This window comes from Aptenodytes forsteri, unplaced genomic scaffold (genome assembly GCF_000699145.1).
Source record: "Aptenodytes forsteri isolate BGI_AS27 unplaced genomic scaffold, ASM69914v1 Scaffold65, whole genome shotgun sequence".
Classification (NCBI taxonomy): domain Eukaryota; kingdom Metazoa; phylum Chordata; class Aves; order Sphenisciformes; family Spheniscidae; genus Aptenodytes; species Aptenodytes forsteri.
Genome location: NW_008795127.1, coordinates 1163218 through 1190494, shown reverse-complemented (window position 1 = coordinate 1190494; position 27277 = coordinate 1163218). Strand labels below are relative to the sequence as shown.

The window sequence follows — 27277 nt, the reverse complement described above, 5'->3', positions numbered from 1 at the left end:
TAGGTAAACAGCTAGGCTTTGAAATTTTAAGAAGAAAGGAAACCAATTGGGGAAATAGGGACCTCCAGTGAATTCTGTTCTCGAGCTAAGCAGACACAAATCCCTCTACCTCTATGCTTCCTGATGTTTTAGCATCACTGACTCAATTTTCTTTTTCTTTGTGGATGAAACAGTGGTAGAAAGCAGTCTCTGGGAAAGGTGCATTCATGCTTCCAAAGTGGACAATTAAAACTAAGTAGGGAGGAGCTGCAGAAGCGGAAAAGGTAGATGTCCAACTCTGTTTTGAAGAAAAATGCTGGGGGTGGATGGCAGGGAGAAAAATCATCATATTGAATACAACGTACAGAGTGGCAAAAAGAAAGAGATGTGATGGTCTGAAATACTACTGGGCTAGGAGTAGCTATTCCTTCCCATCCTTATCTTTTAAATACTGTCATTCAGTTCCTTTCTGTTACCTTTGCCGCTAAACATTACTAACAGCAGAATACATGTTTTACAGGTTAACTAGATCAATGCAATGAAGAAAACAACCACTTGCCTGGTTATTCCTGAGCCTGAAAATAAGAACTGGAAGTAAAGGGGATAAGTTATTTAGGAATACATAGGGTGCTGAAAGCAAGGCAGAACTTATCCCAGCCTGTGATTCCCTCAGACTGTTCACGTCAAGCCAGAAGTAGAAGTTTCTCTTTCTTGCTCCCATTACCTCCACAGCTGTTCATCTACACGCATCCCATGCAATGGTCTGGATCAGAAAACCTAAGCAGCTGGGGGAAGGAAGGGGAGGTGGGGAACAACAACTCACACACCTCAGGAAGGAAAGTGCTTCCCCATTGTCCATGTTTACTACACATCCTCACGCTGACACAATGTGGGAGCAGGAACCAGAGCAAGCAATGACTGCTACTTCAGCTGCCACCATCACTCCAGAAGTGCACCTGGAAATCACAGCCTCAAGAGTCAAAACTGCTTCATGGCAAGGCTGCACAGGGCACAGAACAGACGAAAGTTCAAGGGTGTCATTTCAAAACACCTTTAACCACGAAAAGCAGCTGTCCCCCGTCTCTTCCACCTGACTGTTCGTTCATTCATATCCCAGGTCACCTTCCCTCTCTTGCTTGCATAAATAGGGTGTGGGAAGGAGTTTCTCTTTCTTGCTCCCATTACCTCCACAGCTGTTCATCTACACGCATCCCATGCAATGGTCTGGATCAGAAAACCTAAGCAGCTGGGGGAAGGAAGGGGAGGTGGGGAACAACAACTCACACACCTCAGGAAGGAAAGTGCTTCCCCGTTGTCCATGTTTACTACACATCCTCACGCTGACACAATGTGGGAGCAGGAACCAGAGCAAGCAACGACTGCTACTTCAGCTGCCACCATCACTCCAGAAGCACCTGGAAATCACAGCCTCAAGAGTCAAAACTGCTTCATGGCAAGGCTGCACAGGGCACAGAACAGACGAAAGTTCAAGGGTGTCATTTCAAAACACCTTTAACCACGAAAAGCAGCTGTCCCCCGTCTCTTCCACCTGACTGTTCGTTCATTCATATCCCAGGTCACCTTCCCTCTCTTGCTTGCATAAATAGGGTGTGGGAAGGAGAACAAATAGCAACTTTTTTTTTTTTTTTCCCTACCGGATTAGTTTCAACTCGAATCAGCTCCCTGATCTGATTCACTGTCTGGCCATGCAAATGTTCATGCCAGTATAAGCAAAAACATTGCAAGGACAGAACAAAAGGCCAGAGGTAGCAGTAGAGCAGGACCAATTCTTTCAGAGATTATATCAGTTTAAAAGTGTTTGCAAATCCAAGCTCTAAGAGCATAAATGTTTGCATCTCAGCCACTTAACACCTGATGTTGAAAACCCTGCAGAAGAATTGGAAAAACGTGAAAGCGATGACTTTGCCTGTAGATATACGAAATAAAGTCGAGTAATAGGTTTGTGTTATTTTTGGTATTGCCTTGAGTTCCTAACCATGTTATTTAGCAAAATTAGTAAATGTTAGCAATTTAGACAGCTGAAGTAGATAAACACACGAGTACAGTACATACATGCAATAATGATAACAAGAGTGAACAGCATAAGCTATACAATCTATACTCTCCCAAATCACAGTAAGAAGGATCCTGTACCAAAGGTACTCCTCAGCCCCTGACCACCAAATAATATCCCTTCAGTCATCCCTCTAACAAAGGGCGCTACTGAACCACAGGGTAAGCATTTAGGTTCTTATGGTATTAGCTACCCACATCATATGCATGTTCCGCCTTGCCAGATGGCCTGTAATCTGGTCTCCCTTGAAGCTGAAAGCATCACATTAAAACTCCTAATTGGGGTAATATATTCATAAAGTAATGACCTCAGTCAGTGTTTCTCAAAGTGGGTTACATCATCCAAAAGGATGAGAAAGCTCTAAGGCAATCAGTAAGAGCTAGGAAAAAAACCCCATCTGTATTTTAAAAAAACTCATAAAAATATATAAAATTATAGAAAATGTGTGATGATAATAAACCCAAATTATACTTAAACATATTGACACCAAAAGCAAGTTCCTCAAGTCTGAGGGAGTGTTTTACAATTGCAGACTGTTCACAGCCAATTCTTACCCCTCTGTGGAGGAGAAATTGAGTTTCCACCGGCAGTTAAGGAAAGTAGGCTTTTCTCAGGTTTGTATGGGAGAAGGGAAGGTAAAGGTCTAAGACAGATAATTAGACAGATGGGGAAGATATTTAATTTTTTTTTTAAAGATATATTGATTTAAATAATTTTTGAAGAATTTAACCTTTCATTATAGAAATTTGGTAGAATTTTTAGAACTTTGCAAGCTCCAGTCTAGTACTGCTTTCTTGAAATCAGTGGGAGTTTTGCCAATATCCACCTTCAAGAGGAGCAGAATAAGTCCCACGCTGAACATTAATGGAAATTCCACCCTTAACATATTCAACCTTCAGTTTTTAACAGAAAAGGAGGGAACAACCATGAGTAGGACCACCTGAATTTACAGTCTATTGCACTGTGGTCTAGCCTGCTGCTCATTGTTTATTGGGTGTGTTTGAGAAATTTAACAAGATTGGCCAGTTTTACTACAACAGCTCCAAGTCCTGTGGACAATCTGAAACTTCACAGTTGTATCAAATGTAGCTTTGTACAGAGGCACAGAGTAGGAACAATACTGGAAAAAGAAATGAAAAAGAGGACAGATAATAGAGAAGCTGTTCAGAAGAATTAATTATGGGATTCAAGAGGAGAGAATCAATGGGCCTTCCCTCAAACATTTTGCTGAAATAAATCCATCCAGAAGGCACTGAACATGAAACGTAGTCACCTCCCCCGACTTAATACATGGGAGCAGGTTTCTGCCCAAGGCACTATCCCTCAAACTGCCATTTACGGGTCCTGAAATCCCGCTTTATGCAACCTCTTTTTAAGGCATCTATCCATTTGGTCCTCCTCCTAGCAGTGGGTGCAGTTTTCCTTTGTCCAGTAAAAGAGAGAATAACAAAAGTATAATCTATACAGGTGAAAGAGTAAAGAAGTCTTCCTTGTTCTAACATATCCACTGTCCTGACAGAGAATTTCAACAGTTCAAATCCAGAAAGCATATTCAATACATCTGAATTATTACACTGCTAATAAAGCAGTAAGCAGGTGCAAAAACTGCTTTCTAGAAAGGCTTTTCCCCTCTAATTATTAGTGACCTCCATACTAGAGATTTCAATAGCATCAAAACAACACATGCACCCCAGTCAGATGAAGTAGAAGTTATAATCTCCACATTTGGCATGTCAGACAAATGACCTGCTTATAAGACACTTAGGCAGCGTACCTCCCAGCAACTCAAGAGTACTCTCACCAAAACACTATGCAAAATACAGTGTACAAAACTAAAATATACCACTTTACAAAATCAGAAGTTTTGGTGAAATGGCTACAAAGCAACACATACATTACTATAACAGAAACCAAATGCACTGCTGAACAATGGATGGAAACCACTTTAAGTATACCAAAGTACACCACTTTGTCATCCATCGTAGGCATTAACATAATACAAAGAAACCTAGCTAATCACACTTATTTGTCCTGGCCACAGAAAGACACACGTACAGATGGATATACACAACTCTTCTGTATTAAGTGAAGCATTAGTGTTTGCAGGATATTAACAATTGTCAAAAGAATTCCAAGACAATGCTGTCCAAGCCTCAACATTTGCATGTGCGTGAAGCAGAACTTCAACCCATGAACAGCTTATAATATGCAGGAATTCACCTTCAATGCACAGAAATAGGATTTAAACATAAAGAAAATATTTAATATCTTTCAAAAAAAAAAGGCAACAAAACTAAAAGGCTGAGATTTTTAGAACTCATTAAAAATTTTGAGCACGTATGGAATAAAAGAGCACAATTATCAGAGCAGTGATCTGAAAGCACTTTCAAAGTGCCCAGAAATGCGGATTGCCTGCTCAAAATTTTATAACTTTAAGTTTTATAGTTTTGGCCAAAGCAGAAGTTAGAGACAAGTTTCCTCTTATAATAGCATTTAGATTCAGAAGCAAATCCTTTTCTTTCTTCGTGATTTGAATTCAATCAGGTACGTCCCTATTTTTTAAAGTTCAGAAACGTTTAACACCACACTCCTCTGTAAGATCAGAGGACTCTCATTCCAATAAAACAAGGCTATAAAACCCCAACTGAGGTTACTGGATGGGATTCAGTTCAAGATAAGGTGTCTATCTGCAAGTGTTCAATAAGCACAGTAGATGTCTACCATCTCATTCTAGTTATCAGGGTTCAACCAACCAGTCCAACCCAACCAAAGGAGCTTAAATCAGCTCATCTTCAAAGCAGACACCCAACCAGGCAGCTACATCACACTTTACGTTACAGTGGCTGTACTGACTAGGCAGCTATTGACTACAAAAGCAGCTCAGACATCTCAGAGTTGATTCACTTGCCCATACATTTGAGATGCCACAGGGTAATGAGCTTCATCTCCACCTTTGTTCCAGAAGACCACTGGTCACTTACCGTCCATGCTGTATCTACTGACCTTGTGCAGTTGTCTCTGCTAACCTAAAGCATCTCAAATGGCCATAGACACCTTACTATTTTTTTAAGTAAGTACACAGCACTGCTAGCACAGATGCAGGCACCTATATTCAGGTATTGATCTCAAATGGAATCTCTTCTATTATGTTATTAAAAATAACTTCTGAGAAAATAGAAAAAGGTATCAATTAATATGGAGTAATGAACACATAAAAAGAAGGTAGAAACACTTTCAGGAATATATTCATTTCAATAAGTCTAACAAGCATTGTATTTCAAATTTTGTATTAGTTTTGTATGGTTTAGACATAATTCCCATGCAATTAAAAATATATGTAGAAACAGATGTAGTCATTTTGTATCAGCAGATTTTCTTGTAAGCCTTTTAAAGCCAATAATGTTATACCAAAGGGCAATTTTTCCCCAGCATTTTGATTCACCATTCCCTTTCCAATTACTACAAAATACAGCATTATTTATAGCCTGAAATGTATTCTACAACATTCTTAGAACTACAGTACATTTGCCAGACCTCATATACAAGTTACAAATACCCCACACACACTCCATACTACCTTATCTACAATAGTTCCTTTCAGTAGTTAGACTGAAGCCAGTTTTTGTTACTCATGTTAGACTATCTCCGCCAGTGCGCATTACTGAATATTTAATGGCCACCAAACATCATACACTTTACAGATACCAACAGATGTAAGCCATCTTTATTTATGACACATTACACGGACTTCTTCCACAGCAAAAGATGAAGAGTCGTATGAATAATTTTGAGCCAGCTATAATACATCTGCAACCATCCCCAACAAACCCATGCACACAAATGGGATAATTTGTCTACTGAAAATCAGAAATTGTTACTTTAACTACGCTTCTCTCACAAGAAATCTTCCCCTACTCCCAGTCATGCTTTAAAAGCTTCTTAAGAAAGTCTAATCATGACGTGCCTTCTTATATAATCAATATGGCAAATTGAAAAAATACTTACGGTTTATGTGATCAATGTAGTATACACCAATCTGAGGATCATATGCGGCTTCCCATCCCCATGGTAGTTCATCCCCAACACAATCCGCAAATGACAAGGGCTTTGTTAACCTAAAAACAAAGAAACAAGTTAATGGTATAGCTTTTCTCTCTTCCATACGTATGTTTATTATTCATAATAATTCCTATTATGTCAGAAGCTAAAGTAAGGTAGCAGGGAGGAAGGAGAGCAAGTTTTTTTTCTCCCTCAAAGTTTAGGCTCTTGATTGTTTTTCCCGTTTCATCCTTCTGTATTCATTAACTCCAAGAACATAATATAAGTTATTGCAAACATTTTTCAGTACAGGCACTCAAGTGAGAAAATCACTGCAACATCTTTCATATTTGACAGTTTAAAATTAAACAAAAACCAACAGCTTGTTAAAAAAAAAAAAAAAAAAATCTACACTCTTATTTGTCCCCAGAAGAACTGGACCCTTCAACCTTGAGTCTGTGATGAGAGCACAAGATTTCAAGGTCATCTTCTCTAATGACCACAGACAGGAAACTCAGAAAAGAGAATATAACCACCTAAGATGCAGATAGCAGCACTTATCAATCCACATACTTGAATAAAATAAGCAGCAGTGTGCACAGAGTAGACATTTTATAAGTAATGGGCCTTAGATGTTCACATGGTGCTTTTTTCGGAAGATAGACAATTAAAGTTTTTCATTTTAATAATGAAGCACCTATTTGTTACAAGAAATAGATTGATACAATAATACATGGGCTCTTTTCCAGCTGAGGCTGAGCAAAGTTTTGCATAATTTTCTTTTTGCCTTTTGTTTTTTTAAAAAAGAAATGAGTACTGAGTTTCCTGTTGATAAACCCACAGATGAATGCCATGTCTGATATACTGATATATTTAATAGGAAGAACAAGAGAGTTAAGGTTTTATTGTCACCATAGTGACAATAAGATTAGTACATATCCAGTTTATTAAAAAAAATCCTCAGAGTAAGATTATCAAAAGCAGTTTGTGGGACACACGAGCATCACCACCTTTGCTCACTGCCGCTTAAGTTCTATCATCTAAGACTGTTTTTTCATCTCATCATTAAAATTCTATACAAATAAAAAGCTAACAGTGTAATTCATGTATGCTTTTCGGTGTTTCAGTATTTTTTCTTCAATTAGTTTCTGACCAAAAGAAACTGGTTTATTGACATGTTTGTGAGGAATGAAAGAAAACAGTACATTTTACCTTCTACAAAATGAATTGGCTTTTTTTCTGTAGAAAACACCAGACAGAAAATACTTTACAAAACTATTGAATTAAATTCTTCATGCAGCTGAGAAAATAGAAATTTGAGCACAGGTTTGATTTAGAAATCATTGTCCCACAAATTTATTATTATTATTGATGGTATTGGATCTGACCTACCAATAGCAACACTATGGGCAACAGTAGGGCAACACTTCATTCCTCCAAACGAGGGTTGCAGAAATTACAAAGAACCAAGCTCTTAGGATCCAAAACCTTTTGAATTGTGATTTTTTTTCAATTTTTTTTTTAAATCATAAGCATGAATCCACTTTCTTGTATTTCTCCAAAGTTTACAATATAATCCTATGAAGGTTACTAATGTTTAATTTGAGGTCCTGAACACATTCACATGGATGAGGCAAATTCACTATTTATTGCCACTTACAAACTGCTATGCAAAACCACTAAACACACTGAAAACTACTACAAAATTCAGGTGAGGTTACCAATGTAGAACTAAGTCTGGATCACTAAGATATAAAATATGGATTATAAACAGCACAAGCAAGCTGTGAGAAAAGTTCTGTTTACTGGGAGAGATTCTCCATGAGAATGGTTAGCCACAGACACTTTTCTCAGTTGAGTGACAAGGTGTAGCTTCTGTAGTACCTGTTCTTCTCAACCTTAACCCACTATATGCTGCCTCACAGTCCAAGAGCTCCTTTTCTAAAGGAAATCTTAATTGGACATGACCCATCCTCCTCACTACGATGCAGGAGAGGACATGCCACTGAAGCTGACTGGGATAAACTCCCCAGTGATCTCCAGGGAAAGACCAGGTCTGCAGTAAGCCAAGCCTACCTGTTGTATCCTCTCCCACTGCTGACATATATTTTTAAATCCAGACATGGCGCTGCTCGGAGTGAGGCTGCTCTGAGAAGGAGCTCTCCAGAAACCCCAGCTCAGACCTGCCACTCTGCTCCTCACCCTCCTCCTCCTCTCCAGGCAGCAGAAGCTGTGCCGCCACGGCCAGGATGGCAGCTACGCAGCTCAGCAGGCTAACAGCTGGCCTGCAAAGCTGCAGCTGCCTAGCACTGCCATATCAAATACACCTGCCCAAATGCTACCTACTAATAATTACCAGCATCACTTCAAAGATTACTGTTTTGTTTGCAAATAGTAACAGCTAGAGAGAAACAGATGGCTCTTAGGAAAGCAGGAGATGCCCTTTAAAGCCAGGATAACGCACACAATCACAGCTTCAGCCAGGCTGTCCACAGCACGCAGCAGACTGAACACAGGGTACCCATGTCAGAGAGTTCCCAGGCCACCACTGCTCAGAGGAAGCATCAATCACGTAAAAGCAACAGCCCTTTGGTGAGTTTGGTTAGTCATGTGAACCTGTGCCAACTACTAGGGTTCATCTTGCTGCGAAGAAAGTCCTGCCTCAAATTAGATTACAAATGTGGATTTTCAAAAACCATTTCTTAAACTGAATAAAAATCAAAGTTCAATGTCATCCTTAGCCTTAATGTTACAATATTAACTCAAAACACAAAGTCTTGTAGTTCAAGTAGTAAAAATACTTGAAATACCATATAGTAGCATAGGATTCATAACAAACTAGTATAAACATGCCCAGATGGTGTCTAATAAATTCATTTAGAACTCTGCATAAGCACTTAATACTTTCAAAGATACACACCACAGTTAGCAACAATCACAAGATGTGATTTTTAAACCACCTCTACAGGAAGGATATAATCCCAATACTATCCTGGCTTTTCATCTGCACTCCACACCAATTTTATTTTTAATCAAATACTGACTACTTACTATTACAGCTCATTCTGTAGGTTAGACTGCAGACCACTCTGGCCATGCGGATGTTCTGCCCAGGTGTTATCACCTGTCAGAAATCAGACACCGTGAGAATGAATAGCAGCTGCTCTCTCATCCCAGACACTCCATAAATTAAAGCCACACTAAAAAACTGTGGAAAAGTACTTGAGTGACCCACTCTAGACCTTAAACAAAAGAAGAAGAGGGAGGCAGAGGCCCCAAAGTACAGGCAGTACTGGACAAATTCTGCTCTGCTGGATCATGCTTGGACATGGCAGCCTTAAGATCTGAACTATGTCAGGACAACTGCTCCTGAGTAGATTTTTAAAAAATGAAAAAGTTTGTACATAACAAGATCGCAATTACTTAAGAGTGTTACACCCCCATGACTCTCTTTTTTGTTCCGGAGTCTTTTAATAGCACAAGATTTTTGAGCCCGACACGGACTTTTACAATTGAGCAGCAAGCAGCACAAGGTGATATCAGGCTGCTTTGGGCCCTCAGAACTGTCTCAACATAAACAATATTTACTTTCAAAATACATATGGCAAATGGATGAGATTAATATGACATGAAGCTAAGTAAAATGCAAGAGAAAATTTGCAAGACAAAAGTTGAAAGCAAAGAGAGTTATGAGATGTAATTGGACCGGAAATAATACCTAGGAGCAAGGACTGAAGGAATCTTGCCTATGTGAAGATCATTATCTGTGACATAATAACCTATGATAGACGGACTGCCATTATATTCATTAACTGTGACCCAAGAAAAATGAGGTTTATTGCACCATAATAGAGGATTAAGTGCTGCATCTCAGGGCACTGATATTCTGAGGTGGTTTATAATACTTTTTCAGCTTGTAGTTATCAATTTACATGTTCTTAAAAGAATGCCGATACACTAAAAAGGATGACTTAAAGTCCACATTTAAGATACTATGAAGTTTAATGAGTTAACAAATGCATATCATTAAGCTTAAGTATTCTCACCTATGAGCACTTTTTTTTTTAACCTTATAGAACTCCTTCCAAGTGAAGACTAATTTATTAGCCTTTAGCTCATATACAACATTTTTATCTACTCAACCCCATATGGCTGCAACAGTCCCATTTCAGCTTACAGATTGAAGTGTACTCCCCAGACCAAGAGAATAAGAAGCAGGTGTGTGTAATGAGAAGTGGCTACTCTTGAGAAAACCAGGAAGCATTCTGTAATGCCATTATGTAGACAGTATATAATTATGTTATTGCCAATCACTTCACAGATGCCCTGGGAAACCTAGGCGACAAATACAGCTTACAAATTGAGAAGCTGTGTTACCACCTCAAATCAACATTTTTCTTTAAAGTTTTCAAAATACAAAGTTAGCTAAGACCTTAAAATGTAGGTTCTACAATGATGTATGTGTTATCAGTAACAGTTGCTATTGCATCTGCAGCCATGCCTATAAGTCTATATATGCATCTAAAGTTAATAAAGAGGCTGATGATACTGTAAAACGGAAACGTAACTACAGACTGACGGATTGTCAGTGCAATATTGCTCCATTTGGACAATTTTGTGCACTCTCTTGTTTGATGTACTCCCTAGACCACAAAAATACGTATAAGAAAGGTTTCCTCCTAAGGTCAGGGTCCACAAAAAATGAGAAATTTACTACAAATGCTAGTGAATGCTGTCATTCTGTCAATATACGGACAACCCATGGTATTTCACACTTCTGTGATCTGAGATTATCAATGTGCATGCTCTTAAAAATGTATACATATATACACACATACACACACACATATGTATATACACACATACACACATGCAATTTTCAACACATTGTTCTATGCATGAGTAATGCTGCGTTCTGCTGTATTCCTTCTCTGACTCCTTTTTTGTCCAAAATCTGTTCAGGATGAAACCAATTGTAACATTGAAGCAGAGGATACCCATGTTATGATTAGGACCCTACTTTATCAGCAGGAAACTCTGGACTTCGGTCTTTGTTATCTTCTAAACTCAGCTGATACCAGCATCACTGACATCTTTAGCATACTTCAAGACCTGATTTTATCCACGCTCAGAAGTATTATGTGAGTACAGTTTGAGATGTTTTGCTTAGATAGAACTATTTGTGTCAATTTTGTAAGACCATTTTATTGTGATTTATGATATATGTGATGGAGGGTGGGGGGAAGAGAGAAAGGTTACAGTAGGCAGGATCTGAGAAAACAGTTGGACGGGAAGCTGGGGGGGAAGACACAGACCAAAAAAAACCCACAACAAATCTGAGACTGTTCTATTCCTCAATTCGAAAGGAAGAAAATGCAGGTTGGTAAGAGATACATTAAAAATACCTGAGAATTATGAACACGTTAATCTTAATCTCTTTCAAAATTACTTCCAAGAATACCTCCTTTGCTGTATGGTGCTTGACCTACAGTCAAGACTTGGGAGTTTTGAATTCAGTTGAATTCAATGAATTATAACTAGGGTCAATGTTCAACTTCTACAGCAACTTCAACATGCATTTGAAAACTTTCTCCAAATCCCAATTATCCCCTACCCAAAATGACCTTGTGTTCTTTGCCATGTAGCAAGATCTTGTGTGAAACTTACATGAAGTGTTCTACAGATTAAATTTCACACCCACTCATTCTTGTACACAGAATCATATATAGTGATGGACATTGCATATTATTTATTTACTCTTACAATGCAGCACTGGCTATTACTTTTTTTAAACAGACTCCCAACCGTTCTGAAAAATATACCTCTACTCTAGAAATTGAGAGGACAAAACAGAAGTTACTATTTAGATGTGCAGGAATGAGCACCTATTAAAACATAACTGAAGAAATCCAATGATGGAAGGACCACATGCACACTTACCTGGAATCTGGCTCATTTAGCTACATACACCCTTACAGAAGGGTGTACAGATGACTTAAAAATAACACAATGCAACAGTAACACAACTTCTTCCTCTGAGCACTTCCCCACAAATATTTTCAGTTAGCACAGTAACACAGAATAGGAACATATGATCAACATCAGCTAATTTCTTACTTTATTTTGCAAAAGGACAACTGAAAATATTTACTTCTTATTTTGATCCAGTAGCTCAAGACCAGCAAATGTAAAAATTTAAATCAACTGATCAGGCAAAGGAATGTATAAGAGCAAGAAAAATGTTCTAAATTCTTCACTAGAACTCCTGAATTCAGTGTTCAAGTTGGCTCTTAAAATCAATTCAACTCTTACCTAACTTTCTAATGCTATAGGCATTGTGATTTTGAAGGATCTATAAACATGTCTTCTAATCCCATCCCAACTATCGTCCCAAATGTGGATTTTACTCACTTCAGGCACCCAAGATAGATTTCTTATATAAAAACTCAGGGGTGCAATTCATCCCCTTAACTTCAAAAGTTAGTTATCTAATCTGAATTACTCCTTTAGGTTCCCTAGAGGGACTGATTCAGCACATCTATTTAGATTGAAGATAAATCACCCTTAATGTTTCCCTCTTTTTCTACTGACTACAGAAGGAGTCTGAATGCAAGGCTCCTTAGCCTATACAAGCTAACTAAATTTAAGCGGGATGAATACTGTACAGCAGACAGAGTGCATATAGAACAGCAAAAGAGACCAAGCTGTAGCTCCACATTGCAGGTCAGAGTTAGAGAGAGGCATTGCCGCTCTCTATGGCTGAGGTCGGTATCCATTAACAGCATATAAGTTACCTTACATCAGAAGGACAATTTTCTCTTCTACAAATTACAGTGGCTGAAGCTGCAACAAAATGCACTTACTTTCTATAAATAATACTGCTGTCACTTTCCTAACGTTAAAAAGTGGTAACTGGGCCGTTTACCTGTAGAAAGGGGCAGAATTTGCATGCCCATAAAATACCCTTTTGCCATAGTCTTTGTTCATTCAAGTCTATAAACTAGCAAATCCCACGCACAATTTCTCTCTCCAGAAAGCTCATTCACGAGTCTGTTGACAGACAGGATTTCAGCTTCTAAACACCATGTTCTTAACACAGTAGTGCCTCCTGTTCAGATACCAGGCCAAGACTTTATGTACAAGCTTTGTATTGCTTAGGTACATTCTCTTTTAATAAGGGTATTATTAAGATATACTGCTACTTTATTACAGGTTTTATTTTGAAAGAGTACCTAAGTGGACATCAGTACCACATTAGAACACATCAAACAAGGAGTAGCATGGTGGCAGCCCCTGTTTTAGCATAGTGGTGTAAAATAAACAAACATGGTAAGGTCATGAATCTGTTTACCTCGTTCACAAGATTTATGCAACCAACCATTAACAAATGCCTATGTTTAAAAGACAGCAAACATGCATGTTACCTTTTCTATACCAATACAGAATTACTAAGAGTAGTTCAAACTAAATGCCACCCCATTCTTTAATTATGAAAAATTCTCAGTAACATTAAATTATGCTGCTCTATGCCTATAGCCACTAGCATGTGCACCATTAATCTGTTTGTTTCATATTACACACGCATGCACACAACAGTACAGGTTTACAGTCAAACGTTCCTAGCCACACTCCTAGCATTTAGATGTAGCAATCAGCAGTACATTGACAGTACCATGCCTTTGCCACATTGCACCTCAACCGGATACTCAAAAACTAACTGCAGAGAATAAAGCCACAGAGGAGTTATACACTTTTAGGAGACAAAGATTTATTAACCCCATCAGCAAGTATTTCCTGTTTTCCAGATTTCAGATCATTTTGCTCCTGGTAATACAAAGATGGGTAAAACCCAGTCAAATTTGTGTAAGAATGGAAACTTGAGATATGTGGGCACTGATTCTAGTTTTCTAAAAAAACATAGGGGTATAGTATCATTTTTAATAGCTGGCAATTTCTATCCTATGATTCTTTTAAGCCCTCGAATACTTATGACAGACAGCAGGCCTTAAAGAAATATACTTCTTGGGTTTCAGAGGGTTTTCTTGGTAAACAAAAATGTACACACATGCAGACAGGGGGTTATACTACGAGACGTACATAAGTAAGTTCACCACCTTACAGCAACACAGAATGGCTGGACATTATTTGGGCATGTACTACTGGGATAATGGGCTCTCACAACTATTTACAAGCTCAAAAGCTTGGTTTCCAGTACTGAACTCATACTGACAGTGGTTTACAACATCTCCCATATTACAAGTCCCATATTAGGTTCATGTGGATAGGACTAGACCACATTCAATGGACCACATCTAACACTTTGAAAAATACAATTTCCATTAAAAGACTCTTGTTTAGCTAGCCAGCAGCTGAGGTGAACACAATGTTGCGTTCAGGAAGCACACAAAGATCAAGCCAGAAACTAAAATCTAATCTTTTTTCCGTCCTCGTAGGGTTTGGGGTTTTTTAAACCTTTTTAGAGTACTCAATAAGCTGTTTCTTCTCTGTAATTTAGGCAAAGTACTCAAGGCTGTTTTGAAATGCTTTGTTGAAATGGGCAGTGTGCTGAAGGGTGTCTTAGTTCCCAGTTAGAGAGCCCTCCAGAGAGACAGTTGCATTAATACTACCATGAGAAATGGCAGCATCGGCCCATTATCAGTTCTGACTGCTACTGCCAAAAGGCCTTCCTGAAGACCAACTCAGTTACATACACTGTACCATGGCACACAACCTTTCACCATATTCAGTAAGTACTGCTTAGAAATAACAAGCTGAGGCCTCACCAATGACTGGTTTTGGAGACAAGCACTAACTACAGTAGAAAACCGTACTCCATTCCTCAAATGTTTCCCAGGAATTACTCTTCTTGATTTAGTTACATCTTTAACTGCCAGGACAAGGCTGAAAACAAACCAACTAACCTTTCTGCAACCCTACTACAACAAAAAATCCGAAGTTCAATACATTCATACATCACTTACGAACCTTATACAACACCAAAAACCAGAAATCTGACAAAACCTCTTAGCTTCCAATATCTATTACGAACATAACCATTTTAAGCCAGTACAGCCATGTATTTAATAAAAAAGATGCACTGTACATTAAGAGCAACAAGTTCTTTAAAACAAAAATCTACTTATGTCTGCAAAGAATTTGAGTCCACTTATTTTAACAGCAGCACAAGTAAGTCTTCAAAAACACAACCTGATAATAAAAATACCTGAAGAAAAACAACTACAAAATCAATGCCATCCTTTTAGACAAGTAAAGGGCATAAATTTGGTGGGGTTTTTTTTGCGTTAGAAGAGCCAGTAAAATTTGCGTAAGTAGTGAACCAAACTAAAACACAAGAAACCCACCAAGCAGCCTAGGGGGAAAAAAATCCCCAAACAAATAAAAAAAAACCCTGTTAAATATAAAAATCAAAATTCTTATATGATGGAACACACAGTTTTCCCAAAAGACACCCTTTTTCTTCACTTAGCAGTTTTGCAAGTGTCCTGTAAAATCATCAGCCATTAAGTGCTTGCAATATATTGACAAAAATTACTATGCTTTTTATTTCTTTACTTTAATAGACATATCTTCATTGCTTAAAAATCCTACACATCCCCAAACTCCCTAAGTTTTACACAATACAGGAAAGTTAAGGATGAAAATCTTTAGGTCCTCTAAAGATCTTGCCTGGTTCCTCCACAGAAAAAACAGTAAACGGGACTGATGCCCTTCTCTCTCTCTCTCTCTCTCACACACGCACGCGCGCGAAAGGAAGCAAGCAAACAAACAGAAAACACACAACTTAAGATTTCAGTACAGGAGGCAGAAGATAGGCGGAGGTGAGCAGAGAGGGAATATGCTGCCTTCCAGCTTACTATAAGATACTATGTGCATGTTAATGACTGCCATAAAAATACGTTATAACAGCAATAAAGCAGAGCGTAACTGCCTCTTCCCAGTTACAAGGGGGTTAACATTAGCTCAATGTCAGCTCACTCTGTCCCTTCACAGGTGCTTCTGAAAAGGCACATAAACTGAATAACTGAGACCCAGAAGGGGAAGAATGCTTTTGGAAAGGAAGGGACCCACACCCACTGGTTGCAGGACCAGGTCAAACTGCCTGCTGGCATGGTTTTTTTGTTTCCTTTTCCTTTTGATTATGATAAACTGTTTTGGCTTTCTACTTAACAATTACCATCAGTGAAGAAAAAAACCCCACGCTGAACACAGCTATATATTTGCTACGTCATTTTATCATTGAAGGTACTGAAAAAACCCAAATATTTAAGTGAAAAGGAGAACCAGTATTTTCCAGCTCAGCATACTAGCTATTTGTTTTTGTAGGGCAAAAAACCCCAACCAAATCACTACTTGTAATTTGTTTATCCCTTTAACACTACCAAGTTCAATGCAAAGATGACATTTTGAAAGGTTAGGGGGGAAGGGGGGGCAGAGGAGTGGAAATGGGTAATGCCATGAACGTTTTCTCCTGCGTTTTTCTTTAACACAGCAGTTGGTCCTACGCTGGCGTGTAAGCACTATAATATTAGACACCTGGAATGTGAGGAATGTCTGATAACCATACCCTAGCACAGGAATAATTCCACAGCCATAAACCAACGATACGACCTTTGAGCTTTTCCCCTGGAAAAGCTCAAATGCAGTGACATATGAAAAGGCTATTATGTGCAGTGTTGCTATAGGTTATTTGTATATACATGACTGTACACTGTTGATAGAGGGAAACAACGTTGTCATCAATTGAGAACACTGTTAAGAAACTTAGCTATTAGTTTTAATTTAAGTCTTAAATTAAAACTAATTGTAGTTTAAAACATTGTATTTTTCCAGTCATTTTAAGTGTTTCCAATCCTACAATCTCTGCCTGCAAACTTGACTTGGAAGTGTTTCCTTTACCAGTCTTGTACCACTCTGCTTCTCATTTCATACATTTATTATCAAACCTGGAGTACTGCATCCAGCTCTGGGGCCCCGAACGTAAGAATGACATGGACCTGTTGGAGCAGGTCCAGAGGCAGGTCACAAAGATGATCAGAGGGCTGGAGCACCTCTCCTATGACGACAGGCTGAGAGAGTTGGGGTTGTTCAGCCTGGAGAAGAGAAGGCTCCGGAGAGACCTTATAGCAGCCTTCCAGTACCTGAAGGGGGCCTACAAGAAAGCTGGAGAGGAACTTCTTACAAGGGCATGTAGTGACAGGACAAGGGGTAATGGCTTTAAACTGAAAGAGGGTAGATTTAGATGAGATATAAGGAAGAAATTATTCACTATTAGGGTGGTGAGGCACTGGAACAGGTTGCCCAGAGAAGTTGTGGATGTCCCATCCTTAGAAGTGTTCAAGGCCAGGTTGGATGGGGCTCTGCCCATGGCAGCGGGGTTGGAACTAGATGATCTTTAAGGTCCCTTCCAACCCAAACCATTCTATGATACAATAGGAAGATGTACCCTTAGAAATACACAAGTAAAAAAAAAAAAAAAAACCCCAAAAAAACCCAAACCCCAAAACCAACCCAGTCAAGCATTGGTTTGTGAAATTCAAAAGAGGTACAAACTCTGCAATAATTTCCATATGCAAACAGGAGCAACATCTGTTCCCAAAAGCCTACCATTTAATTGAACCATGATATAACAAACAATGGGAGGAAAATGTCCATAGGTTGGAATGCTTTATTAGAATAAATCAAAACAGACACACTTATATAAAGGATTAAAACATTTATTCTGTTATTTCAGATGATTTGTCAGCTTGGCTATCTATCAGGCACCAAGTATCAAAAGCAGGTTTTGTGGCAGATAGTCAACTACTAAAGGGTTAAATACAGGACATTTCTGTAGTGTGAAAATTAAATCTGGGAAAGAGAAATGCATTTCAAAGAAAGAACACAGTCAAACACAGAAAACAATCATGATAGTTAATGTCAGCATTAAAAGATCTTCCCTATCCCTAACCTTTCCCCTTCCTCCTTCCTCTGATTTCATACACACGCTAGTCCAAATCACCCCGCTACTCACCTCATCAGCTACAGAAAATTACTTTGAAAATTTTGTTCTGTGAACTCCCCTTCACTCCTCCTGCAAACAAACACTTGCATTGCAAGGAACCTTTGGATTTATAGAGAGGATATTTAAAGACTCTCCTCGCCTAACTCTGCTCCCACTGAAGTCAGCAGGAGTGTTACCAATTTCAGTAGCAGGAAACTTAAATCTGTGACAAGCACTTTTGAAAAGTACCATCCATCTGAACATCTCAAATAACCTCACAAACATTCAACTTCACTGCTGTGAAGCACTCCAGCCAAGTACACCAATCATTCCAGAAGCAGGGAAGAGTGAACTTGAGTTAAATGTCCAAGGTCACTGCAATTCGGTTACAGGCCTACAAATTGCGCCCAAGGGGAGACAGCACCCCACTCTAACCATTATTGTCAATACTGAGCTCTTCTTGTCCCAATTTCTAGCTTCTCATCCAATCATTTTTTTTGTAACAATTTTTAATGTATACTTCATTAAATCATTACGTGTTTTGCAGTACACTGCAGATTCTTTTGTAAAAAGACTGAGCTAGATCAGAGCTCAAATGGTATGCAACCACTTGGCCAACCTCTGGACACTGGTAAACTCTATTCCCAGATGCTACAGGAGTAGGAGAAGTCTTTAAAATGTATTAACAATTTTTTACATGGAAAAGGAACAAACACACCACTGATTTTATACAACTGTAAGCAGCATAATATTAAAAAAAAAAAAGGAGAATATATTTATATTTTAATATTAGTAAAAGACAATAAAAAAAGTCGCCAACCCTTGGTGCAAATGGTTCAGATTCCCAGATGCTACAGGAGTAGGAGAAGTCTTTAAAATGTATTAACAATTTTTTACATGGAAAAGGAACAAACACACCACTGATTTTATACAACTGTAAGCAGCATAATATTAAAAAAAAAAAAGGAGAATATATTTATATTTTAATATTAGTAAAAGACAATAAAAAAAGTCGCCAACCCTTGGTGCAAATGGTTCAGAAAGTTCCCTCAAATCATTTCAGCTATGGTTTCATAGAAGAGCCTCTAGAGTATGGTTTCATAAAAAACAGCCTCTAGAAAAATCTTTACGTTCTTGAGAGCAGAGTGATGGAAGCCACAGCCTGACATATATTAGTAAAACTGCACAAAACTGAAATAACGAGTAAGGGCTATAGCAAATATGTTTGCTTCATACAAATCTAACACTGAACTTTAAAGTGCAAGATGCTGAAGTGTTGGGGTACTGTAAAATTTCAGTATTGTAAAATTACAATTATAAGAAGATTTCAGATACATGTTCTGGCCTACATTTAATCCCTCCTTCCAATTACTTTAATATGTAGAACTGTAGTTCGCAATGCTTTTATTAAAATTAAACTGCCTTTCTTTGTATATTCCAAGACACTCCTAAAATAGTATTATATTAAACAAAATCAATGCAGAGTTCCTTCAGCACCTCCACTGTTTTTACATTCTTTATTCACAATATTAACTGAATTCAAGTTTTAGATTAAATTTATTCCCAGTGGCAGTAAAGTTTGAGGAATGGGAAATATGCAACAATTATACAACAGGAAACATCTAAGTGTTCTGCTGTGACTTCCTTCCCACACACCCACTCCCAGAAACTGCCTTAAAAAAAACACCCTAAAACTTGTAACAAATGCAGCAAATTTTCTAGTAGTCACTAGCAGGAATACAGCACATATGTGTTTTTTGCAGCATGGCTTTCTATTTAAAAAAAAAAAAAAAAAAAGAAAAGAAACCAGCTTTTGCCTTTCATTCCAAACTTACTAAACTTCATTCAGGTCAAATATGCTTTTCAGTTCCTAGAAGGGTGAAGTTCAAAAAAGAAAAAAAAGAAGTGAAAAAAAGGAAAAAACGGGGGGGACAAAAAAAAAAAGGGGGGCGGAGGGGGGGGGCACTGAACCCTTATAAGCCTTTCCTCTACCCCCAGCATACAATTGCTTACCATATATCCCCCTTTATTGAGTACATTTGGCACAAACAGTTGTTCAGAGCAGGGGAAATACTTCCAAGGCAGTAATTTGCAAAGATTGCCGAGGAATTCTGTGAGACACTGTAAAAAGGAACCTGGACCTGCCAGATGAGCTAATGCTCTACTTACCAGACTGGAATAGAGCTGTCTACCTTTCCCACACGTGGAAATGCACTCCCTTCAGGTTTATTAGCAGTTTGCATCACTGGTTTAAAAAGATTATTCTAATCCAGGTTAAAGAATTACTTCAGAGAACATAGTACCTCTTAAAACCAAGTCCCTGGCTGTGGTCTCTAATAGCAAAGAGTAAATTATCACCATTTCTTCAAATAAGCATACAAACCTCAAAACAATACTCACAATACTCCCATGAGTAGGTAACAGCAATGTTTTACCAGTGCTGTCTTTCAAGGTGAAGGCATATGTGAGAAGGGGAAAGAAGATGAGAACACCAGAACAAGGTTATTTTGCACATTTTCAAATTTAATTGCTTAAGCTAACAGAAACTCAAAATTGAAAAAGGAATGAGGTTATGCACAAAAATTTGTGAAGAGATTTTGTACCACTGAATCACTTTCAATTGGAGCAACAGACATTAAGGATTTTTGCCAACACCACTGAAGAAGTCGTTCAACTCCTTGTGGATGGCTCTTTGAATCAGCTCAACATTTAGCAGAAGCCAAAACGCCAAACAGCTTATTTACAAGTTACAAGGAAAGAAATATAAAACAAAACAGAAAACATCACCATATAATTTCTATAAAGCTACTGTGTGTGATTACATTTTAATACTGTGTTCAGCTCTGATAGCCCTGTACTTCTGCACCACAACAACATCTAGAAAGTAAAACCACAGACCAAGATACAGAGAAAAGCAGGCAACTGTGATCAGGGTATAGAATGTATATGTAACTGAACAGATCAAGATTATTCATCTTGGAAGTTGCTTACAGAGTGGAAATACTATATACAAGGAAAGGAACAGGCAGCACTTGTTCTCTATTTCTCACACTACAAGGAGGCACGCACAGAAAGCACAGAAGAGCAGGCTCAAAACAAAGTTCTGTACAACACACAATCGTATCTGGACCTCGCTGCCACAGCCTTCTGTTGAGGTCAAAACTGTAATTGCTTTCAAAAACAGAATTGACAAAAAATACAAAGAAGAGATCCACAGTGACAGTAAACATGATATCCCAGATGCAACCATTTTCCTATTGGAGTTTCTATTCTAAATTCACTCTTCTTCTAGCACATGCAGAAAGATTAATTAAATCTGCCACTCCATCCTTTCCCAAGGCCGTTATGACTGGAAATCAGAATTCCAAAGGCAGAAACCATGTCAGATACAGTACCTTGACTTAAAGTAAATGTAAAGAAAAGACTCTAGTTACATAGAAGCTGCTGACCTTTACATTAATGATTAAAAAGACAACAAAATAAACAAAAAAAAAAACCAAGAGAGGTAATACTTTTCAAGATAGCTATTAAAATAGCAGCATAGCTAAACGGTATGCCACAATCTTTATTCTTTGGCAACAGAAAGGAGCACATAATAGACAAATCCTAAGAGTTAATTTACAATGATGAAAGTGAAGAGAATGCTTCCCAGTGGGAGGAAAAAAAAGAGAAAGAAAAAAAATACTTTGGCCTTGTGCACACACTTCAAATTGGACCCTTGTTAGAAAGAATTCTTAAAACTGCCTCACTACAGAGAACATTACGGAGCTACTGCAACTCATAAGCAAAGATATCTTAGAAGTCCCTTTAATGTATTCTTATTTAATAAACATTTAGTTATTTAACATTTTATAATGAGTCACTAGAGTTTTTCCTAACTTTTTTTTTTTGCTTCTGTTGAGTTATAGTCACAAAGGATTTTTTTTTAAAACAAAGTATTACTTAATTTGACATTTCTTAGATTTGCATTAATCCCATTTATGGAAAATAATATATGGTCAATATTGAGTTTTAGTAAAAATGGAAAGCTAACCTAGTCGAGAGAGTAACAAGTTACTTCATCAGTATAGCTCCCACAAAGCTCTCAGCAACAGGTTCCATGTTGAATTGAAAGACAGAAGTCATAGCTAGTCTCCACTTTTGACTAAAAACATGGTACCAATTCTCTTCATTTGTCCTAGTATTGTAACAGCGGCCTGCAGTCCAGGCTTGCCTTCTTTTGGGCTCATGGTCAATGGGTTGTATTCTACCTGGAAGCCAGTAAAAAGTGGATTATTGGAGGGACCTGTCCTGTTTAACATCTGTATCAGTGATTTGGAGGAGGCATCAGAGTGCACTCTCATCAGACTTGCAGATGACACCAAACTGGGGGGGAACAATCAACACTGTCAAAGACATGACCACCATTCAGAAGGACTTAGGCTACAGGAATGGGCCAACAGGAACCTTCAGAGATTCAGCAACAACAAATGCGAAGTCCTGCATCCAGGAAGCAAATGCCCCTTACAGCGATACAGGCTGGGACTTATCAGCTGTGGACCAGCTCTGGGGTCCTGGTGAGCAGTGAGCTGGCAGTGATCCAGTACCCTGGCTGCAGAGAAGGCCAACAGCCTCCTGTATCGGCAAGACTGTGGCCACTAGATCAACAGAAGTGATTACCCCCTCTGCTCTGCACTCATTAGACTGCATCTCAAATACTGCATCCAGTTCTGGTCTCCTAAGGCAATAAAAACATCAACAAACTGGAGCAAGTCTGGGGGAAGGCCACCAGGACGGTTGGGAGCTGGAGTACTTGCCCTGTGAGGAAAGCCTGAGGGACTGGGGTTTGTTCAGCCTGGAGAAGAGGCAGCTTCAGAGGGATGCAACAGCAGCCTGCCCCTACCTACAAAGAAGTTTTCAAGATGACTGTGTCAGGCTCTTTGCAGGGGTGGGCATGGTGGGAGGATGAGAGAAAACTGGCGTAAGTTGAAACAAGAAGTTCAGGCTGGATATAAGGAAAAAAAAGTTTTCACCGTGAGGACAGGCATGCGGTGGGACAAGCTAACCTGAAAAGTTGTACCTGAGTAACTCTGATCTCACAGCTGACCATGCTTTTTGCATATAATTTTTAAATCTTTGCTATCGCCACACTTCCAAACCATGCGCGCACATATACATACGTGTGTACTCACTCCTGCCTTGCCTTCATTTCTTGGAGCTTCAAACTCCATCATTGTGTATCTTGACTACAGAAAAATAATCTTTGTTACTTGCCTATATCACACCAAATACTGAGGTTCCATAACAATTTAAGTGGATCTAACCTGGCTATCACAGTTCTCCTCTTCCTCCATGCTACACGTTCATGCCCCTTCTCTTTCACTTGTGCTGGCACTCATCTGACTCCATAGTGAGTCAGTTCAAATAAACTAGTAGGAGAGATTGAAATTTTTTTGTTTTAACCAGTTTAGCTGCCTAACCAGTTCACTACTGGTACAAATGCCAATGCAAGAGAGGGTGGAACCACCTCGCAGTCCCAATTCAGATTGGTATGAACTACTCATGAAACAACAGAGTTCCTAACAGACTAAAACCCTGGTTCTTGATGGAGATCGTAGGCAGTACTGTAATATACATGATTACTCCTCCTCCTCCTTACGATTAAGCTATTAAAATAGACAGATAAGACTAAGCATGCAAAATTGGAGAGGTGCTTAACTACCCTGTACAGTTTTTATGTGGTGAAAGCTAGGAGGCTTGTTTTCGTAGGTTGAGGGGTTTTTGGACTAACAATGAACCCTAACTGGTTGCAAAGCCCTGTTTCTGAGAAAAGGGAAGAAATTGCAGAGAACAGCGTTTAATTCCTGTTGTATTATGAAATTGAAATGCTTGGGCAATTAGGAATATTTCTATTTATTGCAACACCTTGATCTACTGGCTATTTGAATTTCAAAGAGAACAATGTAAATCAGTGAAGTGCCCAATCTTGCAAAGGATACACAACTTCACAGAACAGGTCAAGGACACTTTCCATGTGCAGCCTCCTCCTACGCCAAAGTCAAGCTTTGCAAAGGCAGCCTTGCCATTGCCTTCAACAAGGATAGAAGCAAATTTTTGTATGTGATTAATACTTCAGTTACCTGACTTTTGTCATGTTTGCCAAAACCTAAAAAAATATTTCGTCCTTCTGTGAGAGGCTTTACTTTTGCCATTTTGACTTTTTTTAGCCAAAACTAGTTCCTTAATGAGGCTCTAGTAAGGAGAGAGTTTAAAAAAAAATTGCTAATGACACTGAAAACTACAATACTGTCTCAAATACTGAGCAGAGGCACTTTCATAGAAAAACAACAACTAAGCACAAACAATTGATTAAACAGTAATCTCCCACACTGTATATATCTTCTGTACTGGAAGAGGCAAGTTGCCATATAAGCAATGTTTCAATAAATTTAGCTGACTAGAAAGCTGCAATTTCACAGACTTCTGGAATGTCTCAGACACAGTATATTTAAATGATTACTTCATAAAAATCACTTTAAGTATTTTGTTAGATGTAAAGTTTTTATACAGTTTGAGTAATGAAAAACCTCAACATTAGCTCACCCAGTGGAAATACACAGTCACTCCTTGCCAAGATAAGCATTACATCTCCATTTGCCATTTATTATTCTTTTAAACTGAATAGAGAAGATTGCTCTTAAGAGATAGTCCAGATACAAATATCTACTATCCAATTACATATGTAATCTCCTTAAACTTCTCAATGGAAGTCTCTTAGTATCTCTCATAAATCAATCTACATCAGTTGCTTTTGTGAAAAATCTTTAACATAAATATTAATACTTCGAGATACTATTTTTCCTCCAATTCTACATGATATCCTTAGGTTCCTTCGGGAAATTACTTCATGTATCCTTCAAGCTTTTAAAAAAAAAAAAAAAATGCACCTACTTGGAGGCTAGGCTTCTGACTCTCCTACTATAAACATCAGTCATCTAAAACAATTTCCAGAAGTATTGGAAAGCTTAAAAGTAGGCACACTATAATTAAATAGGAGTCAAACTTCTAATCTGTTGAAAATGACATCAGGTGCCTGCATGCATTTCAGTGATCTACAGTATATTAAGTAAAGCAATGAAAACAAACACAAGGAAAATTAACATTCAGTCAGAATGTATACAAGCACGGAATTTGACCTAACAAGAGGACAGATTTCCAAGTTCATGACAGTCCATGCAATTCTTTTTTAGCTTATCTGCAGGCACTCAGCATGGCTAAAGTTCTATTTTAGAAAGTATGTGAAAAGGTTAGGGAAGAAAGAAAGGATCATGATTATTCACAGTCCAGCGAAAATCTGTTTTCTGCGTTTTAGACTCTGGGGATTCCATAGTAAGTTTAAGAGAAGAAGCTGGAATTTCCTGATCTGGCAGATATAACCTAGGGTGGAGGAAGGATAATTCTCAAAAGAGTTTTCAAATGTGGGCTTGGAATTTTGCCGGACAGAACAATGATTGATTTAAATCAGCCATAAAAAGAGAGATTTGATCTTCTGTCAAGTCTTTGAAATGGTAGAAGTTAAGAGGAATCATTAAGCGCTGCATGCTTGTTTAATGAAAAATCCATTCTTTTACATTTAGTTCTAAACATTTTAACACACCTGTGGGCTGATCATTTCATGCTTTCAATTGTCAGTACACCAAGCATCTCTTTTTGTGCCATGCTATAAAGAAGTGAACTTTTATAGGCAAAAACAGTTAAGGAAGAAAGGTAGGGGTTTGCAATAAAATAAAGCGCTTGCATTCCTTCCTAAAGGTGATCTGAATAGCTCTTCACTGACATTTTCAGTATATGGTAATTTTATCCTCTCCCAACCCAACTCCTGTGTTTCATCAGTTTTTACATTGAAGAAATAGTGGAAAAACTCTGCTCTTTATTGGAAGTCCAGGTGAAAGGGTCTAAGTTCTGTCTTTTTTGCTGACTTCACTGCTTCATGCCAAAGATACAAAAAGCATTTCATTTTGCCTATCGCATTTTCTCTCCTTCACCTTACTACTATCTCTGTGTTAAAGTCATTGTATTTCTATTGCTTGTATTTACAATAAACAGATTGTAACAAGGTCTCTGGTTTGGTTTGCATAAACTTACATAAATAGCAATATCGCTTTAAAGAACTAGAGACATCCATCGAATGGTACCAGAGCAGTCTCTGAGTATCAGCGGAGCAACAGTACTGCTCATTTCTTAGCATTACAGTATTTCAACCATTATTAGCATTTCTGCATCAACACATACAAGACATTCTGTCTAAAAGTGATTTCTGCCTTCAAGAATCTAATCATAACACTACATATCTTTTATTTGGAATCCTAGAATCCATAACCACAAAAAAACACCCCTAAAAAACAAACACTGCCACATTTAGTTTTTGATAATGACATCTGGCTTCATTTGTCCAGAGCCTGCAGAAAAAATGTGTGGCCTTGTGCAACAGAGACAGATAGAGTTTGCAAAGTAACTAACAGTGTTGTCTCCTTGTTTTTCCATGCCCGGATTGTTCTTCCTGTTGTCCCTCTAAAGCCAGCTGCTGGGAGATACGCAAGGAAGCAGCAGTGCTTGGTGACCCTCACTGGCAGCCAAAGAATTAGTCTGGTTGATGGAGCATGGCAATCCACTGTGCCAGCTGAAAAAAGCAGGCTAGAGCATTTTTTTGATCCTTTCACTGGGCTTTGGGCAGACAAAATCTCTTCCTTTCACAAACCTGACTAGGAAGCTTAATTAATGTCCAACTATACTGACACTTACTATGCTTAGGCTATAACCAAAGTCCTTTATGGTTCACCCAAGTGCTTGTGAATGGGTTGTAACTGAGAGTGTGCTGCAGTATGGATAAGTGCTTCAGATGGCGGGGGGGGACAGGCAAAATGATCCATGTGGCATGATGCTCCTGTGATACTCACATTAAGCAGGAAGACTGTTAAGTCTGTTTGTCAGTAGAGCAAAGTGAGACAGAGTATAGCTTGCAGAGCATCATTTGCAGTCACTAGGTGCAGAATGAAGTAGAGAAGGGTCAGAGAAATCCCTCAGCTGAGGTATGGGGGATGTCTGTAGCCTGCAAATTCCCCACTAATACAATACAAGGACTGAAACACCCCAACCCTGACCTTCATGTCTTTGTTTCCTTCTGTTTCGCTTCCTCCAGCTGCTAT

The 27277-nt window shown here is 38.5% G+C and overlaps 1 protein-coding gene across 1 annotated transcript in view; it reads right to left on the bottom strand.

Moving 5' to 3' along the window:
- WWC2 (WW and C2 domain containing 2) overlaps positions 1–27277 on the bottom strand; it is a 106369-nt gene that overhangs the window by 60060 nt on the left and 19032 nt on the right. Inside the window, exon 2 of the mRNA XM_009277347.2 lies at positions 6059–6168. Within this exon, the coding sequence (XP_009275622.2) occupies positions 6059–6168 (110 nt within the window). The remainder of the gene's footprint in view (positions 1–6058; positions 6169–27277) is intronic.